We start from the raw sequence: 19179 nt of genomic DNA, 5'->3' as shown, positions 1-19179 counted from the left end.
TTTCAGGTCGATGACCTTTCATCAGAACTGGAAAAAAGCAGGAAATGGAACAGATTTTTAAGCAAGTGTAGGAGCTGGGAAAGGGGGGAGGGGATGAAAGAACAAAGGAACAAACATCTGTTTTAGTGATGTTGGTTTAGGGATAAATGGGGGCCCAGGACACCATAATAGCCTGATGAACAAGTTCAGAGAATGCGGAGTCAGGGGACAAGTAGCAGAATGGATTGATAGCAATGGATTTGCTGGCTAGCTTCAGGACAGAAAGCAGAGAGTAGGGGTAAAGGGTAGCTATTCACAGTGGCAGAAGGTGGGTAGTGGTGTTCCACAAGGATCAGTGCTGGGACCACTGCTGTTCACAATTTACATGAATGATTTAGACTTTGAAATCAAAAACACAATTTCTAAATTTGCGGATGACGCCAACTTGGGCGGGAGGACTGCAATAAATTACAGGAGGACATTAATAAACTTGCAGAATGGGCATATAAATGGCAAATGAAGTTCAACGTAGATAAATGTGAGGTATTACATTATGGTAGGAAGAATAGGGAGGTCATTTGTCACTTGGAGGGTGCGAGTCTTGGTGGGGTGGAGGAACAAAGGGATCTAGGAGTACAAATACACAAATCACTAAAAGTTGCGACACAGGTTAGCATAGCCATAAAAAAAGCAAACCAAGCACTAGGGTTTATTTCTAGAGGGATAGAATTGAAAAGTAGGGAAGTTATGCTAAACCTGTATTGAACCTTGGTTAGACCATAGTTGGAGTACTGCGTACAGTTCTGGTCGCCATATTATAAAAAGGATATAGAGGCACTGGAGAGGGTGCAGAGAAGATTTACAAGGGTAATACCAGAAATGCGAGGGTATACATATCAGGAAAGGATGAACAGGCTGGGTCTCTTTTCTCTTGAAAAAAGAAGGCTGAGGGGTGACCTAGTAGAGATCTTTAAAATTATGAAAAATTTTGCTAGAGTGGCTACAGAGAGAATGTTTCCACTTGTGGGGAAGAGCATAACTAGAGGCCATCAATATAAGATAGTCACCAAAAAATCCAATAGGGAATTCAGAAAAAACTTCTTTACCCAAAGAGTGGTGAGAATGTGGAATTTGCTACCACCGGGAGTGGTTGAAGCAAATAGCATGGATGCATTTAAGGGGAGGCTAGACAAGCATATGAGGGAAAAGGGAATAGAGGTTTATGCTGATAGATTTGAATGAGGAAAGACGGGAGGAGGCTCGTGTGGAGCATAAACACCGGCATGGACTGGTTGGGCTGAATGGCCTGTTTCTGTGCCGTATATCCTATGTACAGGAAACTCTCGCTTTACCAGCACCTAAATAACCGGAAATCTCTGACTCGCAAAATTCAGGAGTAGGTTCAGGTAAGTTTTACTTCATATTAGTGGCCGTTCTGGATCTGTGGCCGTGTAACCGGAGTTCCTGCACCTGTTGCTGTGCAACAGGGACGCCTGGATCTGTAGCCGGGGTTCCTGCACCTGTTACCATGCAACAGGGACGCCTGGATCTGTGGCTGTGTACGAGGCTCTCGTACCTTTTACTATACCTCTCTGTAATCCGGACTTTTTGATAAACCGGCACCACGTCGGTCCCGTCGGTGCCGGATAAAAAAGAGTTTCCTGTAATCCTATGTAATTTGCTGTAGCACTGGTCAATTAAAGTCCCATTAGTACCTCCCTCAAGAGTACAAATCTGTGATCAGCTCAAACTCCGCCACTGTCAAGCTCCAAGGACTTGTGGAAAATCTGTATCCATTGTCAAGCATGTCCTGTTGGGAAAGCTTTTTACAGACTACATCTCTATGGTGAAGCTGATGCCCACAATTGCTCTTGGCATCAATAAACCAAAATCAAATTCACAAACAAGAAACTTTAATATTACCTTCAAAAACTTGATCTTGGGGAAGCTCCTAGCCCAGCAGCTCAGTTTTTCAAAGTCCTAGGCTGCTGTCACCTTTATCTATTTCAAATTCTCTTTTGAAGAGAACACTGTAAACATCATCCCTATCCACAAGATGATATCGGAAGCTCTGCCAACTGCAGACCAGCATACTCCCTGTTGGTTATCTTGCCTGACAGAAACCATAGTCAATGTAAAGCTTTTGCACCAGCTCCAAGTGGTGTCCTTGCTGCGGATGACACCGCTGTTTATAATATGATAAACTCAACTTCTAGAAAAACAAGCAGCAATCAAAGCACTGGGTAGATATACATCACTCAGTAGTTCGGAGTCCAGCCAGAATGGCTGAAGTTTAAATTCCAAACTTCACTCTCATTTGAATTTGCCTGTCAAAATTGCTAGATTTAACAAGTTGTTTGCTAGTCTGCTGGATAGAGCACTGCATAAAAGAAGAGTCTCTATCTCAGATGAGCATTTTGGGTATAAAAAGCAGGAAAAATTGTAGTTTCCTGCACTATTCTCCTTCTCCCCCTAATTCATTTTGTGTTATCTTGTCATAAATTGAGATTGAAGTAAGATTGTGTATGTTATAACAGTTTGCAACTAAAGTGGTATGCTGATAACTTTAGTGTAAAACCCATTAAGTTTTAACAATTAAGTAATGCAGTGTTTGTTGTGCTATTTTTAATGCTTTTTAATTTCAGCTGCATGATTTAGCCATGGAAAATGGTGGAACATACTTTTGTGAAATATCACAGTAGACCTGTGTCTCTACATCACATAAATATTAGAAAATGGCACTCTTTTTAATCCAATTGACCTGACGGCATGTTTATAATTTCATAGTACCTGGGCAACATAACCTGTCTTTCCAAATCAACTCCTCACAGTCCTGGCTGCTGTTACGAGACTGCAACTACTAGACGTTTTTATCACGGCCGAACCGAGACAATGAGGCCCTGCACTGTTGAGGCAGTGGAATGGTGTAGAGCAATGCTGGATCCAGCAGCTTCTGTAGGTGTTCATTTAATTAAACTATATTTTTCATTTTGTATTGTTGTATACCTCCAGCCCTGTGCTTACTTACAGTAGGCCTGACACCATTAAGGTTTCTTGTGTCCCTTATCACTACAGCTAATAATTTAAAAAAAAATCAGAAATCATTGCATCCTTTGTTCCTTTGCCCAGATCTTACTCTTTAATGAACATTGTTGGCTGCAGATGCCCTTACCAGAGAACTATGCACAAACCACCAGAAAGCCCCTCAGTTGTCAGATAATCTGTACAAACTGGATTCATTAAAGGGGGCATTTGATGTGTAGTGCAAAGCTGATGATATCAACTATATACATATGTAGACCTGATATTCTTTGCAATGCCAAAAGTTACTTCATTGGATTGACTGACGGCTCTTCTTTGCTGCAATCTGCACAGTGGGATTTGGAAAGTATTTCTTGGGCTTCTTGCAATCTTGTACTCCAATTGAAGGTTAATTTTCAAAATGAACAGTATTACATGAAAGCGTAATTAGTGATATATTTTATAAAGCATAATTCAGTCATAAGGTTCAGATGATATCCTAAGCAGGAGCAATGAATCGCGAGTGGTTTACCTTCTCGTCTGAACCCTGAAGTTGAGTTGCTGCTTTAAATTCATTTAGCTGCCCATTGTTTGTAATCTATACCATGAGAGTTTATCTTTAAGAATAATTTTCCTGATGATTGTATGGTAACCATATGAAACCGAGCTAAGGATATTGTAACTTTTATACCTGAAGGTGTATTGGTTTTGTGTTGTAGAATTTCCTTTACCAGCCGATAGTATTTTTTTTACAATGTACTACAAGTTAATTAATCACTGGAGTGTTCCCTGATTCCCTGTGGATTGCCCTTGTTATGACTGCTATGTCTTAAACCATAGAATCATAGAATGGTCTCCTTCTGTGCTGTATCATTCGGCCCATCGTGCCTGTGCCAACTTTTAGTAGAGCAATCCAATTAGCCCCACTCCCCTGCTCATTCCCTATAATAATAAAATAATTTATAAATTAAGATTTGAGCTATCTTCATAAATATAATGGGTGTGTAATGGTTTGAGCTCAAGATACAGTAAATTTGGGCTGCAGTACCACTGAACAATTGGGGGTAGATTTTCTGCTAGTTTGCTCTGGTTTTACCAGCGCAGTTCATCTGAAATCGGCCAAACCAGCATAAAAGAGCATGGAATCATAGAATGGTTACAGCACAGAAGGAGGCCATTCTGCCCATCAAGCCCATGCTGGCTCTCTGCAAGTGCACTCAGCTAGTCCCACTCTCTTGCCCTAGCCCTGCAAATTGTTTTCCTTTCAGGTAATTATCCAATTCCCTTTTGAAAGCCACAATTGAATTGGCTTCCACCACCCTCTCAGATCATAACCACTCGCTGTGTAAAAAAAGTTTTTCCTCATGTCGCCTTTGGTTCTTCTGCCAATCACCTTAAATCTGTGTTCTCTGGTTCTTGACCCTTCTGCCAATGGGAACAGTTTCTTGCTATCTACTCTGTCTAAACCCCTCATGATTTTGAACACCTCTATCAAATCTCTTCTCAACCTTCTCTGCTCTAAGGAGAACAACCCCAGTCTATCCATGTAACTGAAGTCCCTCATCCCTGGAACCATTCTTGTAAATCTTTTCTGCACCCTCTCTAAGGCCTTCACATCCTTCCTAAATTGCATTGCCCAGAATTGGACACAATACTCCAGTTGAGGCCAGACCAGTTTTCGATAAAGGTTCATCATAATTTCCTTCCTTTTGTACTCTATGCCTCTATTTATGAAGCCCAGGATCCTGTATGCTTTTTTAACCGCTTTTTCAACCTGCCCTGCCACCGTCAACGATTTGTGCACATATACCCCCAGGTCTCGCTGTTCATGCACCCCCCTTTAGAATTGTACCCTTTAGTTTATATCGCCTCTCCTCGTTCTTCCCACCGCACTTTTCTGTGTTAAATTTCATCTGCCACATGTCTGCCCATTTCACCAGCCTGTCTATGTATTCTTGAAGTCCATCGCTATCCTCCTCACTGTTCACTATACTTCCAAGTTTTGTGTCATCTGTAAATTTTGAAATTGTGCCCTGTACACCCAAGTCCAAGTCATTGATATATATCAAGAAAAGCAGTGGTCCTAGTACCGACCCCTGGGGAACTGTATACCTTCCTCCAGTCCGAAAAAATAACCATTCACCACTACATTCTATTTCCTGTCACTTAGCCAATTTCGTATCCATGCTGCCACTGTCCCTTTTATTCCATGGGCTTCAACTTTGCTGGCAAGCCTATTATGTGGCATTTTATCAAACTCCTTTTGGAAGTCCATGTACACCACCACATCAACCACATTGCCCTCATCAACCCTGTCTGTTACCTCATCAAAAAAACTCAATCAGGTTAAACACGATTTACCTTTAACAAATCCATGCTAGCTTTCCTTAATTAATCCTCACTTGTCCAAGTGACTGTTCATTTTGTCTCCGATTATAGTCTCTAAAAGCTTTAAGTGCAAAAGCATCAGGAAATTTTAAGTGCAAGTTGCGTCAAGCGTAAATAGAGTTTCCACGAAACCACTGGTTTAAAAACATCGCTCCGCCCACAAAGCTGGCCATGCCCCCAGATCAAAATAATGAGCATGGCGAGATTCTGCTGATTGATCCCATTCAAATTAAGCTCTTTTTTAGGAGCAGAGGTACCACATTTAAAAAAAAAAAAAAAAAATTAATATTAAAATATTTACTAAGAAACTAACTAGTGTACACCAATGAAACTAGTAAATGGTTCAGTATAGTTTTTTAAAGTAATTTTCAGTGATTTAAAATCGGATGGTGGACTAGACACTGATTAAAAATGTTTATTTTTTATGATCAACCCATTTTCAGCTGTATTAATAAAACTGCCCAGGTTACCACTCTTAAATACATCAATTAATATTTTTTAATGCAAGGGAAAAATAGTAAACAATTACATTCTATTACGCTGCCTGATTGCACTGGTTCATGGAAGATTTTATGGGGGGAATTGTTCGGGGGGTCAGCGGGTGCGATTGGTGGCGGGTTGGGTGGGAAAATTGATTGTTCTGACAGCGGGTCAGGACCCCACCGCCACGCACCTTTCCCAAATGGCGGGTCTGTCAGCGCTGAGCAGACCCGACGCACAGCAGCGGGGGAGGCACTTAAGGTCATTATGACCTTGTTAACAGAGCATTAAGAACTATTCACCTTCAGAGTTTACCAGGTCACCCACGGGGTGCACGCTGCTCGAGGATCATGTCAGGTAAGCAGGGCGGGAGTTGAATGGCCATGTAATCATCTCATTACTTGACAACTACAAATATGCTATAAAAGCTCCCATCTCGTAGCTGTTCACTTTCCAAGCTCAGCAGCTGTTGCTTACTGCATTTGGAAGACAGATTGAGCTTTTGCAGGTTGCAAGTGTTTGGAGCAAACTCTCTCTCCAGTGCCACCTCATTGGAACAATCTCTGTCACCATTGACAGATCGCTTCTGTCATTTCAAGTTCACCTGTCATCGATTACATCAGCATCTGTGCCCTTGAAACTATCTCACCTTGGTCCTCAGAATCCCACTATGATCAGCCCCAACACCAGCAGCACCAACACCAACACCGACCTTCTCCGCAATCAAGTGATGCTGCACAGGACAGAGGACATCAGCACCCGACCACATTGCTGCCCGGGACGCCAGGCCAGATTAACTTCACTTGACGCTGTACACCCTGGCTGCCTCATGATGCACCCGGTTGGCACCATCCCACAACACCACAAAGCATCCCTATAATGCCAAGTCATTCTTTTCACACTCATCAGCATTGCAGGGGGTACTGTTATGTCTCACCATTCACTGCAACTCACTGAGCCACTTCCAAAGGTGCACACAAATCTGTCCAAAAACGTAAAGTGTTGAAAATAAAGGTTTCAATGTTTGACACCACATTCACAGAAACTTTACATGAACATTGCATAAAACACCCAAGTGCCTACCCTGGTGTGTTAGTTGGTATGATTGCACTAGGATGAGGGTGAGTGTGACGGGTGGCTAGTGAGATGGGGAACTGATAATGTAGATAGAGAGGGATGAGTGGAGGTGCAAAGTAAGTTGGTGTGAGTTAGAATGTGCACGAGTAAGGTAGGGAAGGCAGAGTGATGGGGATGTGATGAGTGGCACAGCAGGATGAGTTTGAGTGTGGGTTTGTACTATTGTTTCATGGTCTACTGAGATCATTGAAAGGTTTGCGCCACTGCAGCCTGGTCCTCCTGACGACATCCATTTTTTATTCATTTATGGGATGTGGGCATCGCTGGCAAGGCCAGCATTTATTGCCCATCCCTAATTGCCCTTGAGACGGTGGTGGTGAGCCACCTTCTTGAACCGCTGCAGTCCGTGTGGTGAAGGTACTCCCACAGTGCTGTTAAGGAGGGAGTTCCAGGATTTTGACCCAGCAACGATGAAGGAGCGGCAATGTACTTCTAAGTCAGGATGGTGTGTGACTTGGAGGGGAACTTGGAGGTGGTGGTGTTCCCATGCACCTGCTGCCCTTTTCCTTCTAGGTGGAAGAGGTCGCGGGTTTGGGAGGTGCTGCCGAAGAAGCCTTGGCGAGTTGCTGCAGTGCATCTTGTAGATGGTACACACTGCAGCCATGGTACGCCGGTGGTGGAGAGAGTGAATGTTTAAGGTGGTGGATGGGGTCCCAATCAAAGCGGGCTGCTTTGTCCTGGATGGTGTCGAGCTTCTTGAGTGTTGTTGGAGCTGCACTCATCCAGGCAAGTAGAGAGTATTCCATCACACTCCTTACTTGTAGATGGTGGAAAGGCTTTGGGGAATCAGGAGGTGAGACACTCGCCGCAGAATACCTAGCCTCTGACCTGCTCTTGTTGCCACAGTATTTATGTGGCTGGTCCAGTTAACTTCCTGGTTAATGGTGACCCTCCAGGATGTTAATGGTGGGGGATTCGGCGATGGTAATGCCGTTAAATGTCAAGGGGAGGTGGTTAGACTCTCGCTTGTTGGAGATAGTCATTGCCTTTCGCTTGTGTGGCGCGAATGTTACCTGCCACTTATCAGCCCAAGCCTGAATGTCGTCCAGATCTTGTTGCATGCGGGCATGGACTGCTTCATTATCTGAGGAGTTGTGAATAATACTCAACACTGTGCAGTCATCAGTGAACATCCCCATTTCTGACCTTATGTTGGAGGGAAGGTCATTGATGAAGCAGCTGAAGATGGTTGGGCCTAGTACACTGCCCTGAGGAACTCCTGCAGCGATGTCCTGGGGCTGTGATGATTGACCTTCAAGAACCACAACCATCTTCCTTTGTGCTAGGTATGACTCCAGCCAGTGGAGAGTTCCCCCCCCCCCCCCCCCCGATTCCCATTAACTTCAGTTTTACTAGGGCTCCTCGATGCAACATTTGATCAAATACTGCCTTGATGTCAAAGGCAGTCACTCTCGCCTCACCTCTGGAATTCAGCTCCTTTGTCCATGTTTGGACCAAGGCTGTAATGAGGTCGGGAGCCGAGTGGTCTTGGCAGAACCCAAACTGGGCATCCGTCAGCAGGTTATTGGTGAGTAAGTGCTGCTTGTTAGTACTGTCGATGACACCTTCCATCACTTTGCTGATGATTGAGAGAAGACTGATGGGGCAGTAATTGGCCGGGTTGGATTTGTCCTGCTTTGTGGACAGGACATACCTGGGCAGTTTTCCACATTGTCGGATAGATGGCACTGTTGTAGCTGCACTGGAACAGCTTGGCTAGAGACACAGCTAGTTCTGGAGCACAAGTCTTCAGCATGATAGCCTTTGCTGTATCCAGTGCGCTCAGCCATTTCTTGATATCACATGGAGTGAATAGAATTGGCTGAAGACTGGCTTCTGTGATGGTGGGGACCTCCGGAGTAGGCCGATATGGATCATCCACTCAGCACTTCTGCTTGTGTGCTCCTGTGCAATGTGCAACCAGGCTGCATTGGTCTCCTGGGGAGGGCTCTTTCGCCCATTGGAAGGGAAGAGAACCTCCCTGCATGCTGGGACTCCCTGCATAAGCATATGGAGAGCCTGGGTGCAGCCATGCACCTTTGTGCAGTGCTCGTCAGTGTTTGCAGCACCTCAGTGCTGTAGAACACTGACAGCACAAATGTCAAAATCAATTTGTGCATGGTCCATTTAAGGAAAGTGGCTGATGACTCTACATCAAATGATGTCCTTAGACCCGCTTCCTTCAATTGGCCAGCAAACGTGCTGGGCGGGCTCAACAAGTAAATATTCCAGGATACTTAACTTTTAGAAGAGATAGGCAAAATGGAAAAGGAGGAGGGGTAGCCCTGATAAAGGATGGGATAAAGACAGTAGAGAGAAAGGATCTTAGCTCCAAAAATCAAGAAGTACAATCAGTTTGAGTGAAGCTAAGAAACAGCAAGGGGCAGAAAACATTGGTGGGAGTTTTTTATAGACCCCCAAACAGTAGTTGTAATGTAGGGCAGAGTATAAATCAGGAAATTAGCGGTGCATGTAACAAGGGTAATACAGTGATCACGGGGGACTTTAATCTACATATAGACTGGGCAAACCAAATTTGCAGTAATAGTGTGGAGGACGAATTCATGGAATGTATGCAAGATAGTTTTCTAGATCAGTATGTTGAGGAACCAACTAGGGAACAGGCTATTTTAGATCTAGTATTGTGCAATGAGAAAGGGTTAATTAATAACCTTGTAGTAAAGGGGCCTTTAGGGAAGAGTGGCCATAATATGATAGAATTTTATATTGAGTTTGAAAGTGATTTAGTTAAATCGGAAACTAGTGTCTTAAATCTAAACAAAGCAAACTATCTGTGAGGGGCGAGTTGGCTACGGTAGATTGGGAAACTACATTAAAAGGTATGACGGTAGACAAGCAATGGCTAGCATTTAAAGAATTAATAAATAATTTACAACAAATATACATTCCTTCAAGGCACAAAAACCCCACAGGAAAAGTGGTCCAACCGTGGCTAACAAGAGAAGTTAAATATAGTATTAGAGCAAAGGAAGAGGCTTATAATATTGCCAAAAAGAGTAGCAAGCCTGAGAATTGGGAGGATTTTAGAATTCAGCAAAAAGACCAAGAAATTGATAAAGAAAGGGAAAATAGAATGAGAGTAAACTAGCGAGAGACAAAAACAGATTGTAAAAGCTTCTATCGGTATGTGAAAGTAAATGTGGGTCCCTTACAGGCTGAGACAGGAGAAATTATAATGGGGAATAAGGAAATGGCAGGGAAATTAAACACATACTTTGTGTCTGTCTTCACGGAAGAAGATGCAAAAAACTTCCCGGAAATAGTGGAGAACCAAGGTGAGAATGAGGAACTGAAAGAAATTAGTATTAGTGAAAAAATAGTGCTGGAGAAATTAATGGGACTGAAAGCCGATAAATCCCCTGGACCTGATGGCCTACATCTTAGGGTTTTGAAAGAGGTGGCTATAAAGATAGTGGATGCATTGGTTGTCATTTACCAAAATTCTATAGATTCTGGACTGGTTCCCGCGGATTGGAAGGTAGCAAATGTAACTCCACTATTTAAGAAAGGAGGGAGAGAGAAAATGTGGAACTACAGACCAGTTAGCTTGACATCAGTAGTAGGGAAATTACTGGAATCTAATATAAAGGATGTGGTAACAGGGCACTTAGAAAATAATAATTTTATTTTCAACAGAGTCAACACAGATTTATGAAAAGGAAATCATTTTTGATGAATCTTTTTTGAGGTTGTAACTAGCAGAATAGATAAGGGGAAACCAGTGGATGTGGTGCATTTGGATTTTCAGAAGGCATTCGATAAGGTGCCACACAAGAGGTTATTAAACAAAATTAGGGCTCATGGGATTGGGGGTAATATACTAGCATGGATTGAGGATTGGTTAGTGGACAGAAAACAGAGTAGGAATAAACAGGTCATTTTCGAGTTGGCAGGCTGTAACTAGTGGGTTACCGCAAGGATCAGTGCTTGGGCCTCAGCTATTCACAATCTACATCAATGATTTGGATGAGTGGGCCAAATGTAATATATCCAAGTTTGCTGATGATACAAAGCTGGGTGGGAATGTAAGTTGTGAGGTGGATGCAAGGAGGCTTCAAGGGAATATAGACAGGCTAAGTGAGTGGGCAAGAATGTGGCAAATGGCATATAATGTGGAGAAATGTGAAGTTATCCACTTTGGTAGGAAAAATAGAAAAGCAGAGTATTTTTTAAATGGTGAGAGATTGGAAAATGGTGTTCAGAGGGACCCGGTGTCCTTGTACAGGAATCACTGAAAGTTAATGACGTAATAGAGACTCACTACGCACTTGGTTGTACATAAAGCAAGGCTTTAATCGACTTGTAACAAAACATGGAGGTCTAGTTAGTAGTCACTAACTGTCTGTTTCCAGATTGTCTTTGGCCAAGTTGGGCCCACGCCCGAGTATTTATGCTCCTCAGACGGCGCTCTCAGCTGGCCGTTCAGTAGTACTTCCTGAGTTACTTCTTGTAGAAGTTGCGATTTATGATATTCTTCCTCCCTAAAAGGTTTGGAAGTCCTGTCTTCCTTTAATGGACTAGGCGGACCAAAAATAGCCATAGTCGTTTAGCTTTCTGCTTGTGACCGGAAGGCACGTCTCCTGGTCCCTGGGTCGCTTGGCCCGTACTGGTAAGTCGGTAGAGTCTGCGTCGTTTTGATCGTCCTGTAGAGGCCTGGGAATATCATGACTCCGGGTGCGGGTCCCCACAGGCGCAGAGCTGGCCTCATCCTGGGTCGTAGCCGGAGATTGTCCGGCGTCCTGATTTCAGGTGGCCATCCCATCGGCTCCCTGAGTTGATCCAGTAGCACTGCCGGCATATCCCTCGATGTCCCAGGTAGGGCGTCATCTTCATAGGGGTGCGGAGTGTTGACATCATCGTCGTGGGATCCTTCATCATTCGGGCCCGTGTGACCGGTTGGGCAGGGAGCCAGATCTCTGAGCGAGACGGTGGACTCCCGGCCATCAGGGTACCGCACGTGCGCATACGTGGGGTTTACCTCCGTTAACTCCACCTCGTCAACGAGAGGGTCGTTCTTGGCAAACCGGACGAACCTCCGGAGTAGCACAGGGCCTGGAGCCACCAACCATGATGGTAGAGATGTGCCATGTGTAGAGCGACGCCAGAACTTGAAGAATCGCTCATGAGGTGTGACATTAGTGGATGTGGAAAGAAGAGACCTGAGAGAGTGTAACACGTCGGGGAGCATAGTTTCCCACTGCTGGTCTGGTAGGTTGCGTGACCTCAGTGCCAGACGGACAGCGTTCCAGATGATGGCACTGTATCATTCAACCTGTCCATTGCCGATTGGGTGATATGGTGTCGTCTTACTCAAGGCGATTCCCCATTGGGAGAGATCACTTTTAAGTTCACTCGACATAAAGGAGAGACCCCGATCTGTGTGGATAAAATTGGCCGTCCCGCAAAGGGAAAAGACCTGATGGAGGCATTTAATTACCATAGAGGTAAGCATATTAGGACAGGGGAAGGCAAAGGGAAAGCGTGAATACTCGCCTACCATCGTAAGTAGGTAGGTGTTCCACGTCGACGAAGGCAATGGCCCTTTAAAGTCTATTCTGAGCCTCTGCATAGGCTGCATTGCATATATGAGTAAGTCATCTGATGGGCGGAAGAATTGTGGTTTCAATTCTGCACAAATCCTACAGGAGGAGCATGTTTTCTTTACGTCCTCCGCTGAGAATGGTAGATTTTTGGAGCGCACAAAGTGCAACATATGGGTAACGCCAGGATGGCATAAGTCCATGTGCAGATCCGCCAGAGTCGACGTTGACATTGAAGAGCAAAATGCCCATGTGAAGGCATCTGGGGCCACATTCTGTTTGCCGGGTCGGTAACTGATAGTATATCCAAAGGCGGCCAGCTCCATCCTCCAGAGTTGAATTTTATTATTTTTGATTTTCGTGCACTTCCGGTTATCCAACATGAAAGCCACGGAGCGCTGGTCAGTTATGAGCGTGAAATGACGCTGAGCAAGAAAATGACTCCATTGGCGTACAGCCTCGATGATGGCTGTAGCCTCCTTCTCGACAGGGGGGGTAATGGAGCTCGCTACCCTGTATGGTTCTGGATAGGAATGCCACGGGTTGACCACCTTGATTCAAGGTAGCCGAGATTGCCACCTCCGATGCATCGCATTCGACCACAAAAGGAAGGTTTTCGTCAATGGAGCGAAGCGTGGCTTTCTCCAGCTGTCGTTTGAGGAGGTTGAAGGCAGAAATAGCCGTTGCTTCCAATGGAAAAGACTTCGCATGAAGCAGGGGCTGTATTTTATCGGAGAAGTGAGGTATCCACTTTGCGTAATAAGCAAACATGCCAAGTGCCCGACGAAGAGAGACGAGATTTGTAGGGGGAGGGAGCTCCTGAAGTGGATGAAGTCGCTCTGGGTCCGATTTAATAACACCGTTGCCCACCCAGTAGCCGAGAATGTTCACTGATGGCACCGATTTGGATTCGTTTAACGTTAAGTGGCGACGACGGAGAACGTCAAAAAATCTCTGAAGATTGGCGTCATGCTCCTTTTGATCATGGCCGGCAATAGTGATATTGTCTAAATACAGAAAGGTATCCGTCAAGTTCTCTTGCCAGACTAGGCCATCCATTGCCCGTTGGAAGACGGCCACCCCATTGGTGACCCCAAATGGAAGGCGACGAAACTGATAAAGCCAACCATTGGCCTTGAAGGCCGTATACTTTTTGTCAGTCTTTCAGCGGTACCTGATGGTACGCGCTCTTTAAATCGAAGGTTGAAAATACCTTGTATTTGGCAAGGTTGTTGACCATGTCATCTATGTGTGGTAGCGGGTAGGCATCCAGATTGGTATATTGATTAATAGTCTGCGAATAATCAATACACAGACGTTTCTTATGTTGTTTTAAAGGGTTTTTCACAATGACGACTTGAGCCCGCCAGGGAGATGAACACAGCTCGATAATACCGTCAGCTAAAAGGCAAGAGATTTCTACCTCGATAAATGCTCGGTCGTCTTGGCTAAATCGCCATGATTTGGTGGCTATGGGTTTACAGTGGGGGGAGAGATTGGCAAACAGGGAGGGCTACCCGAGTAAGGCCGCCGAGAGCGCACAAAACGGCACCTTAGAAATGGTAAGCTCCGGCTTCGACCCTCCAAACTCAAAAGTGAGTCTTTTGTGCTGCTTCTGGAAGTCCTGTCCCAGAAGCACATCGCTACATAAGTTTTTGAGTACTCCGAGCTGGGTGGAGGGATACGTGCGACCATTGAGGATGAGGTTGACAAGACAGAAGCCAGAAGAATTGGTGGTCAGAGTCGTCAGAGCCATTGCAATCTCCCTGTCCGAGGGATAAATGCGCAGTTTTAACCTGCTGACAGCCCGCTTACTAATGAAGCTGTCAGAGCTGCAGGAGTTGATTAGCGCACTTAGAGTGTGCCCATTTACTGAAACCTTCATGGCTGCATGGGACAAACTTTGGGGAAAAACAGCTGTGATGGGAGGAGGGGTAATTTTTCCTTCGGCAGCTGTAGCCTAAGCAGTGGTTCTTGGGGGAGGAGCAGCTCCATAGATAGCAGCTGTGAAGCTAACAGGAGCTCTCGACCGGTATACTTTAGAGGAGCGGCCTTTCTTGTTAGCAGAGGCCTGTGACTGGCATACCTTGGAAAAGTGTCCTTTCTTGCTGCAATGATTGCAGGTCGCATTATGAGCCGGGCAAAATTTTCTGTAATGGAACATACCTCCACAAAAGAAACACTTTCTTCCTGATTGCCAGGATGCTGCTGGGGTGGGGTCGTCATCAGCAAAGGCCTCTAGGGTAGGGTCGTTGTCCGTTAGAGTGGAGTCATCATCAGCGGGAGCATCCAGCCGAGACCTATCGAAAGACTTATTAAAGGTGATAGCCACCGCCCGTGCACGTGGTGGGAGATAAGTATCTGCATTCTTCTTGGCCAAGTCCAGGGAACATGCCTGGTCATAAGCAGCCCGTAAATTGAGGGCTTTATTTTCCAGCAGGCACTGACGTATAAAAGGGGACGCAATCCCATTGATAAAGGAATCACGGATTAGTTCCTCTTGATACGGTTCAGCTGTAACCGCTTTAAGGTTACAATCTTTGCTGAACCTGCGAAGTTTCTGGAGGAATTCATCGAGTGATTCCCCAGGCTGCTGCCAAGTTGTGGCCAGTAGGTGTCGAGTAATGATTTCATTCGGGGACTTGACATATAGCTGCTGTAAAATTTGGATAGCAGCGTCGTAGTCTATACAGTCCTCAATATAATCATACACATGAGGGGATATGTAGTTAATAAGCATTCATAACTTAATAGGGGCATCCGCCCCACATTCTTCAAGAAAGTTGCTAAAGGTACGAAACCAATGCTTCCATACCTTCGCTGCTGCAGGTACATTCGGGTCCAGGTCAAGACGAGCGGGTCTAAGGAGTTTTTCCATGATGGATCAGTTTCTTGCCCAAGTCCCTTTCTGCGGTTCAAGTTGCAGCTGGTTGTTCCGAATCACCCAAGGCGTGGAGATGATACCAAGTTGATTAAATTGACTTAATAAAGACTCACTACGCACTTGGTTGTACATAAAGCAAGGCTTTAATCAACTTGTAACAAAACATGGAGGTCTAGTTAGTAGTCACTTGCTTCCTGTTTCCAGATTGTCTCTGGCCAAGTTGGCCCCACGCCTGAGTATTTATACTCCTCGGATGGCGCCCTCAGCTGGCCGTTCAGTAGTACTTTCTGAGTTACTTCTTGTAGAAGTTGCGATTTATGACATTTAACATGCAGGTACAGCAAGCAATTGGGAAAGCAAATGGTATGTTGGCCTTTATTACAAGAGGATTTGAGTATAAGAGTAAAGACGTCTTACTGCGATTATATAGGGCCCTAGTGAGACCACACCTGGAGTATTGTGTACAGTTTTGGTCTTGCTTAAGGAAGGATATACTTCCCATAGAGGGAGTGCAACGAAGGGTCACCAGATTGGTTCCTGGGATGGGGGGAGGGATTGTCCTATCAGAAGAGATTGAGTAGACTGAGCCTATATTCTCTAGAGTTTTGAAGAATGAAGCGTGATCTCATTGAAACATACAAAATTCTTACAGGGCTTGACAGGGTAGATGCAGGGAGGATGTTTCCCCTGGCTGGGGAGTCTAGAACCAGGGGTCACAGTCTCAGAATAAGGGGTCAGCCATTTAGGACTGAGCTGAGGAGAAATTTCTTCACTCAGAGGGTGGTGAATCTTTGGAATTCTCTACCCCGGAGGGCTGTGGGGGCTCAGTTGTTTAGTACATTCAAGACAGAGATCGATAGATTTTTGAATATTAAGGGAATCGAGGGATATGGGGATAGTGCAGGAAAGTGGAGATGAGGTAGAAGATCAGCCATGATCGTATTGAATGGCGGAGCAGGCTTGAATGGCGGAGCAGGCTCAAATGGCCAAATGGCCTACTCCTCCTATTTCTTATGTTCTGATGTACCCTTGCAAAAAGGATGAGTAGCAGCTCAGAGCTGCCACCATCGGGAATGCGGCTGTACTGCAGCTGGTTCACAAATTCTACTGAACCCACTCAGTCGCCTGAGGGAGATAGCTAACACAACTCAAATTGCAAGGTAAAGCTCCGTTAAAATACTTCCTGACCAAAGAGGATAATTAGGCAGAACATTAAGATATCAGTCCAACCTTGCACTTCACGTTATTCATCTTTCACCAGTTACATCCTATAAATGATGTATTCATTATCCCAGTGATAAAAGAACCACTGTATCCCTAAGAATATTTGATCATCTATATCAATCCTTTTCTTTATAACCTTCAGTCCTTTTCAAGGTACTAATTCAATTCTGTTTTCAAAATGAGTAATTGGCGTGACATTAACTGCTGTAGTTGGGAGTGTATTTCACACATCTGCTGGAACGGGGAAGTTTTTTTCTAATCTCGCGCTTCACTTTAAGTTGAGGCTCATGATTTTGGACTGCAGTCCTCCAGTTCTACAATCACAGTAAGAGTTAAATAGCATGCTTATATAGAATCATAGAACGATACAGCACAGAAGGAGGCCATTCAGCCCATCATGCCTGTGCCGGCTCTTTGGTAGAGCTATTCAATTAATCCTACTGCCCTGCTTGTTCCCCATTGCCCTCATTATTTTAATGAACTGGATTGTTTCCTCTTGTCACCATTTTTTTTCAAATAAAAGTAGATTCAGCTCTGAAACTTGCTTGATAACTTGGCTTTACATTCTGGAGCCATCCCGTTTCTTTCCTTTTGAGCACAGCCACTGCTTGCTGATAGCAGCTCCATGTTGTCTGGGAGCCTTAAATATTTAATTAATTCTTCCTAGCTTTTGGTCAGGAGTAACCAATTCTTTTCTATGTTTATTGAATAACCAGCTCCCTCACCAAATGTGTTTTAAATGACTCCTAATTACTGTATTTAAGCTTTGCGCCAGCACATTATCTTCCCATCTGGTACTTGCAGTCCATTTTTCCTAATCTTAATACCCAGGATAATGCATCCTTTATTAAATTAATTTAGTCCTGCACACCATTTAAATGTCACTCATTGAAGTCAATTATCCTGCTTATTCTTTCTGTGTGCCCAGATAATACACATACTATAATCTTTAGTCTTTGCTTTAAACTTGTTTACTATGGGGTATATTTTAATCCATTCATTAATACGAGTGGAAAATGTCAGTCTGAATGTAAAGCAGACTTCCTCACTTTATACTCACAACAACATTTTGCTAACAAGATCTAAGGAAAATATACCCATCTATTTTTATTGCTTCTTAAGCTGTCAGACCTTCAGTCAAAGATATCGTTTGTGCCCACATGTAATACCCCCTTCATTAGCTGATTGCTAATTTTAAAGTATTTAGAAGATGAATTCAATGACAACATAAATTAAACAGAATTTAAAGATGAATTCGATTCTGACAGGATTTATATGTAAGTTTACTTGTAAGTGAATAGATTTTGACAGGTATGTGTGCTTAAATTGGCAAGCAGTGTAGCCAAGATAACTAACATTACACTGACTAAATCTCTCTGAATTGTGCTATAGTAGAGATAAGACTCTGGGTTCTACTACAAACATTGTTCTGTAATCTATTTCCAACTCTTGATGTTGTGACCTTTTGTGCTTTAATTACTTAATATTCTATCCTAGAATGTGAAACGTCAGCAGCTGATGATGAAGTCTTTTGCAAAACATCACAAACTGATGACTGAATGTCAGAATGGTAGAGGTAAGTAGCTTTGTTTTGTTGATCGATATTTACAGAGTTTCTAAATTAATACTTGCAGATTTTATGTATAATTAATTTTATGATCCAATTAATTACACTCGTACTTTAGGCTTTGACCGACACCTCCTGGGTCTGCTGCTTATAGCTAAGCAGGAAGGTCTTCCTGTGCCAGAGCTCTATTCAGATCCTGCCTTTACTAAAAGGTAATTATTGTTCCCTGTTTCACAGACTAAGACAAAAATAACATGACTTGTTACAGGTAAGGTATACACTTGGGCTAGCTCTCTGGATGCTTTCATAACTGCGTTAGTTTGGCATTAAGTTACTTTCTTCATATCTTTCATTTTAACAGTGGTGGTGGAGGGAACTTTGTCCTTTCAACTAGCCTTGTTGGATATACCACAGTCCTGGGTGCTGTCCTTCCTATGGTCCACAATGGCTATGGGTTTTTCTACCGTATCCGAGATGACAGGTGAGTGTCAGAATGTAAATTCAGGGTATCTGTAGTACATGAGCAACAAGACATGGGGAGAAATCTTTATTTAGTGCAGAGCAGACTTTACTGAAGTCTAGAGATTTTGTTTTTTAAGTTCCCCTGAGAATGACAGTAGGTAAATACTGTATATTATTCAAAAGACATATACATTGTAGTAAAAGCAAGGAATGTCAAAACTCAATCCTTAAGTTCCATACATGTACATAAATATAGAGCTATGGAACATTTCCCAGTCTTCAATACAAGTTCAGATTCAGGACATTGATTATTAAATATGTTTTATTTCTGGGTTTAGAAAAGTGAACTTTAATCATTTGATGTCTTTGGTGGTGGAGTTGTAGGTAGAGAAGTCAATCTAGACTTTAAAAGTTATTGGTGCCCACTGAGTCAATCTGGAATAGAGACCATCATCTTCTCACTGCCTCGAAAAGGT

At 43.8% G+C, this 19179-nt stretch overlaps 1 protein-coding gene across 3 annotated transcripts in view; it reads left to right on the top strand.

Moving 5' to 3' along the window:
- The window catches only part of crot (carnitine O-octanoyltransferase), a 110332-nt gene that overhangs the window by 72197 nt on the left and 18956 nt on the right, over positions 1-19179 (top strand). For all 3 annotated transcript variants that reach the window (XR_015078387.1, XR_015078386.1, XM_085987908.1), the window contains exons 13-16: positions 2811-2934; positions 18172-18250; positions 18360-18453; positions 18603-18722. Coding sequence is in view for 1 of the 3 variants with exons in the window: in XM_085987908.1 (XP_085844034.1) it covers positions 2811-2934; positions 18172-18250; positions 18360-18453; positions 18603-18722 (417 nt within the window). In the remaining 2 variants the exon portion in view is untranslated. The remainder of the gene's footprint in view (positions 1-2810; positions 2935-18171; positions 18251-18359; positions 18454-18602; positions 18723-19179) is intronic.

This window comes from Somniosus microcephalus, chromosome 5, assembly GCF_052327205.1.
Source record: "Somniosus microcephalus isolate GS21.2 chromosome 5, FLI_Smic_1.0, whole genome shotgun sequence".
Taxonomy (NCBI): Eukaryota; Metazoa; Chordata; class Chondrichthyes; order Squaliformes; family Somniosidae; genus Somniosus; species Somniosus microcephalus.
This window is presented reverse-complemented; position numbering and strand designations above follow the sequence as displayed.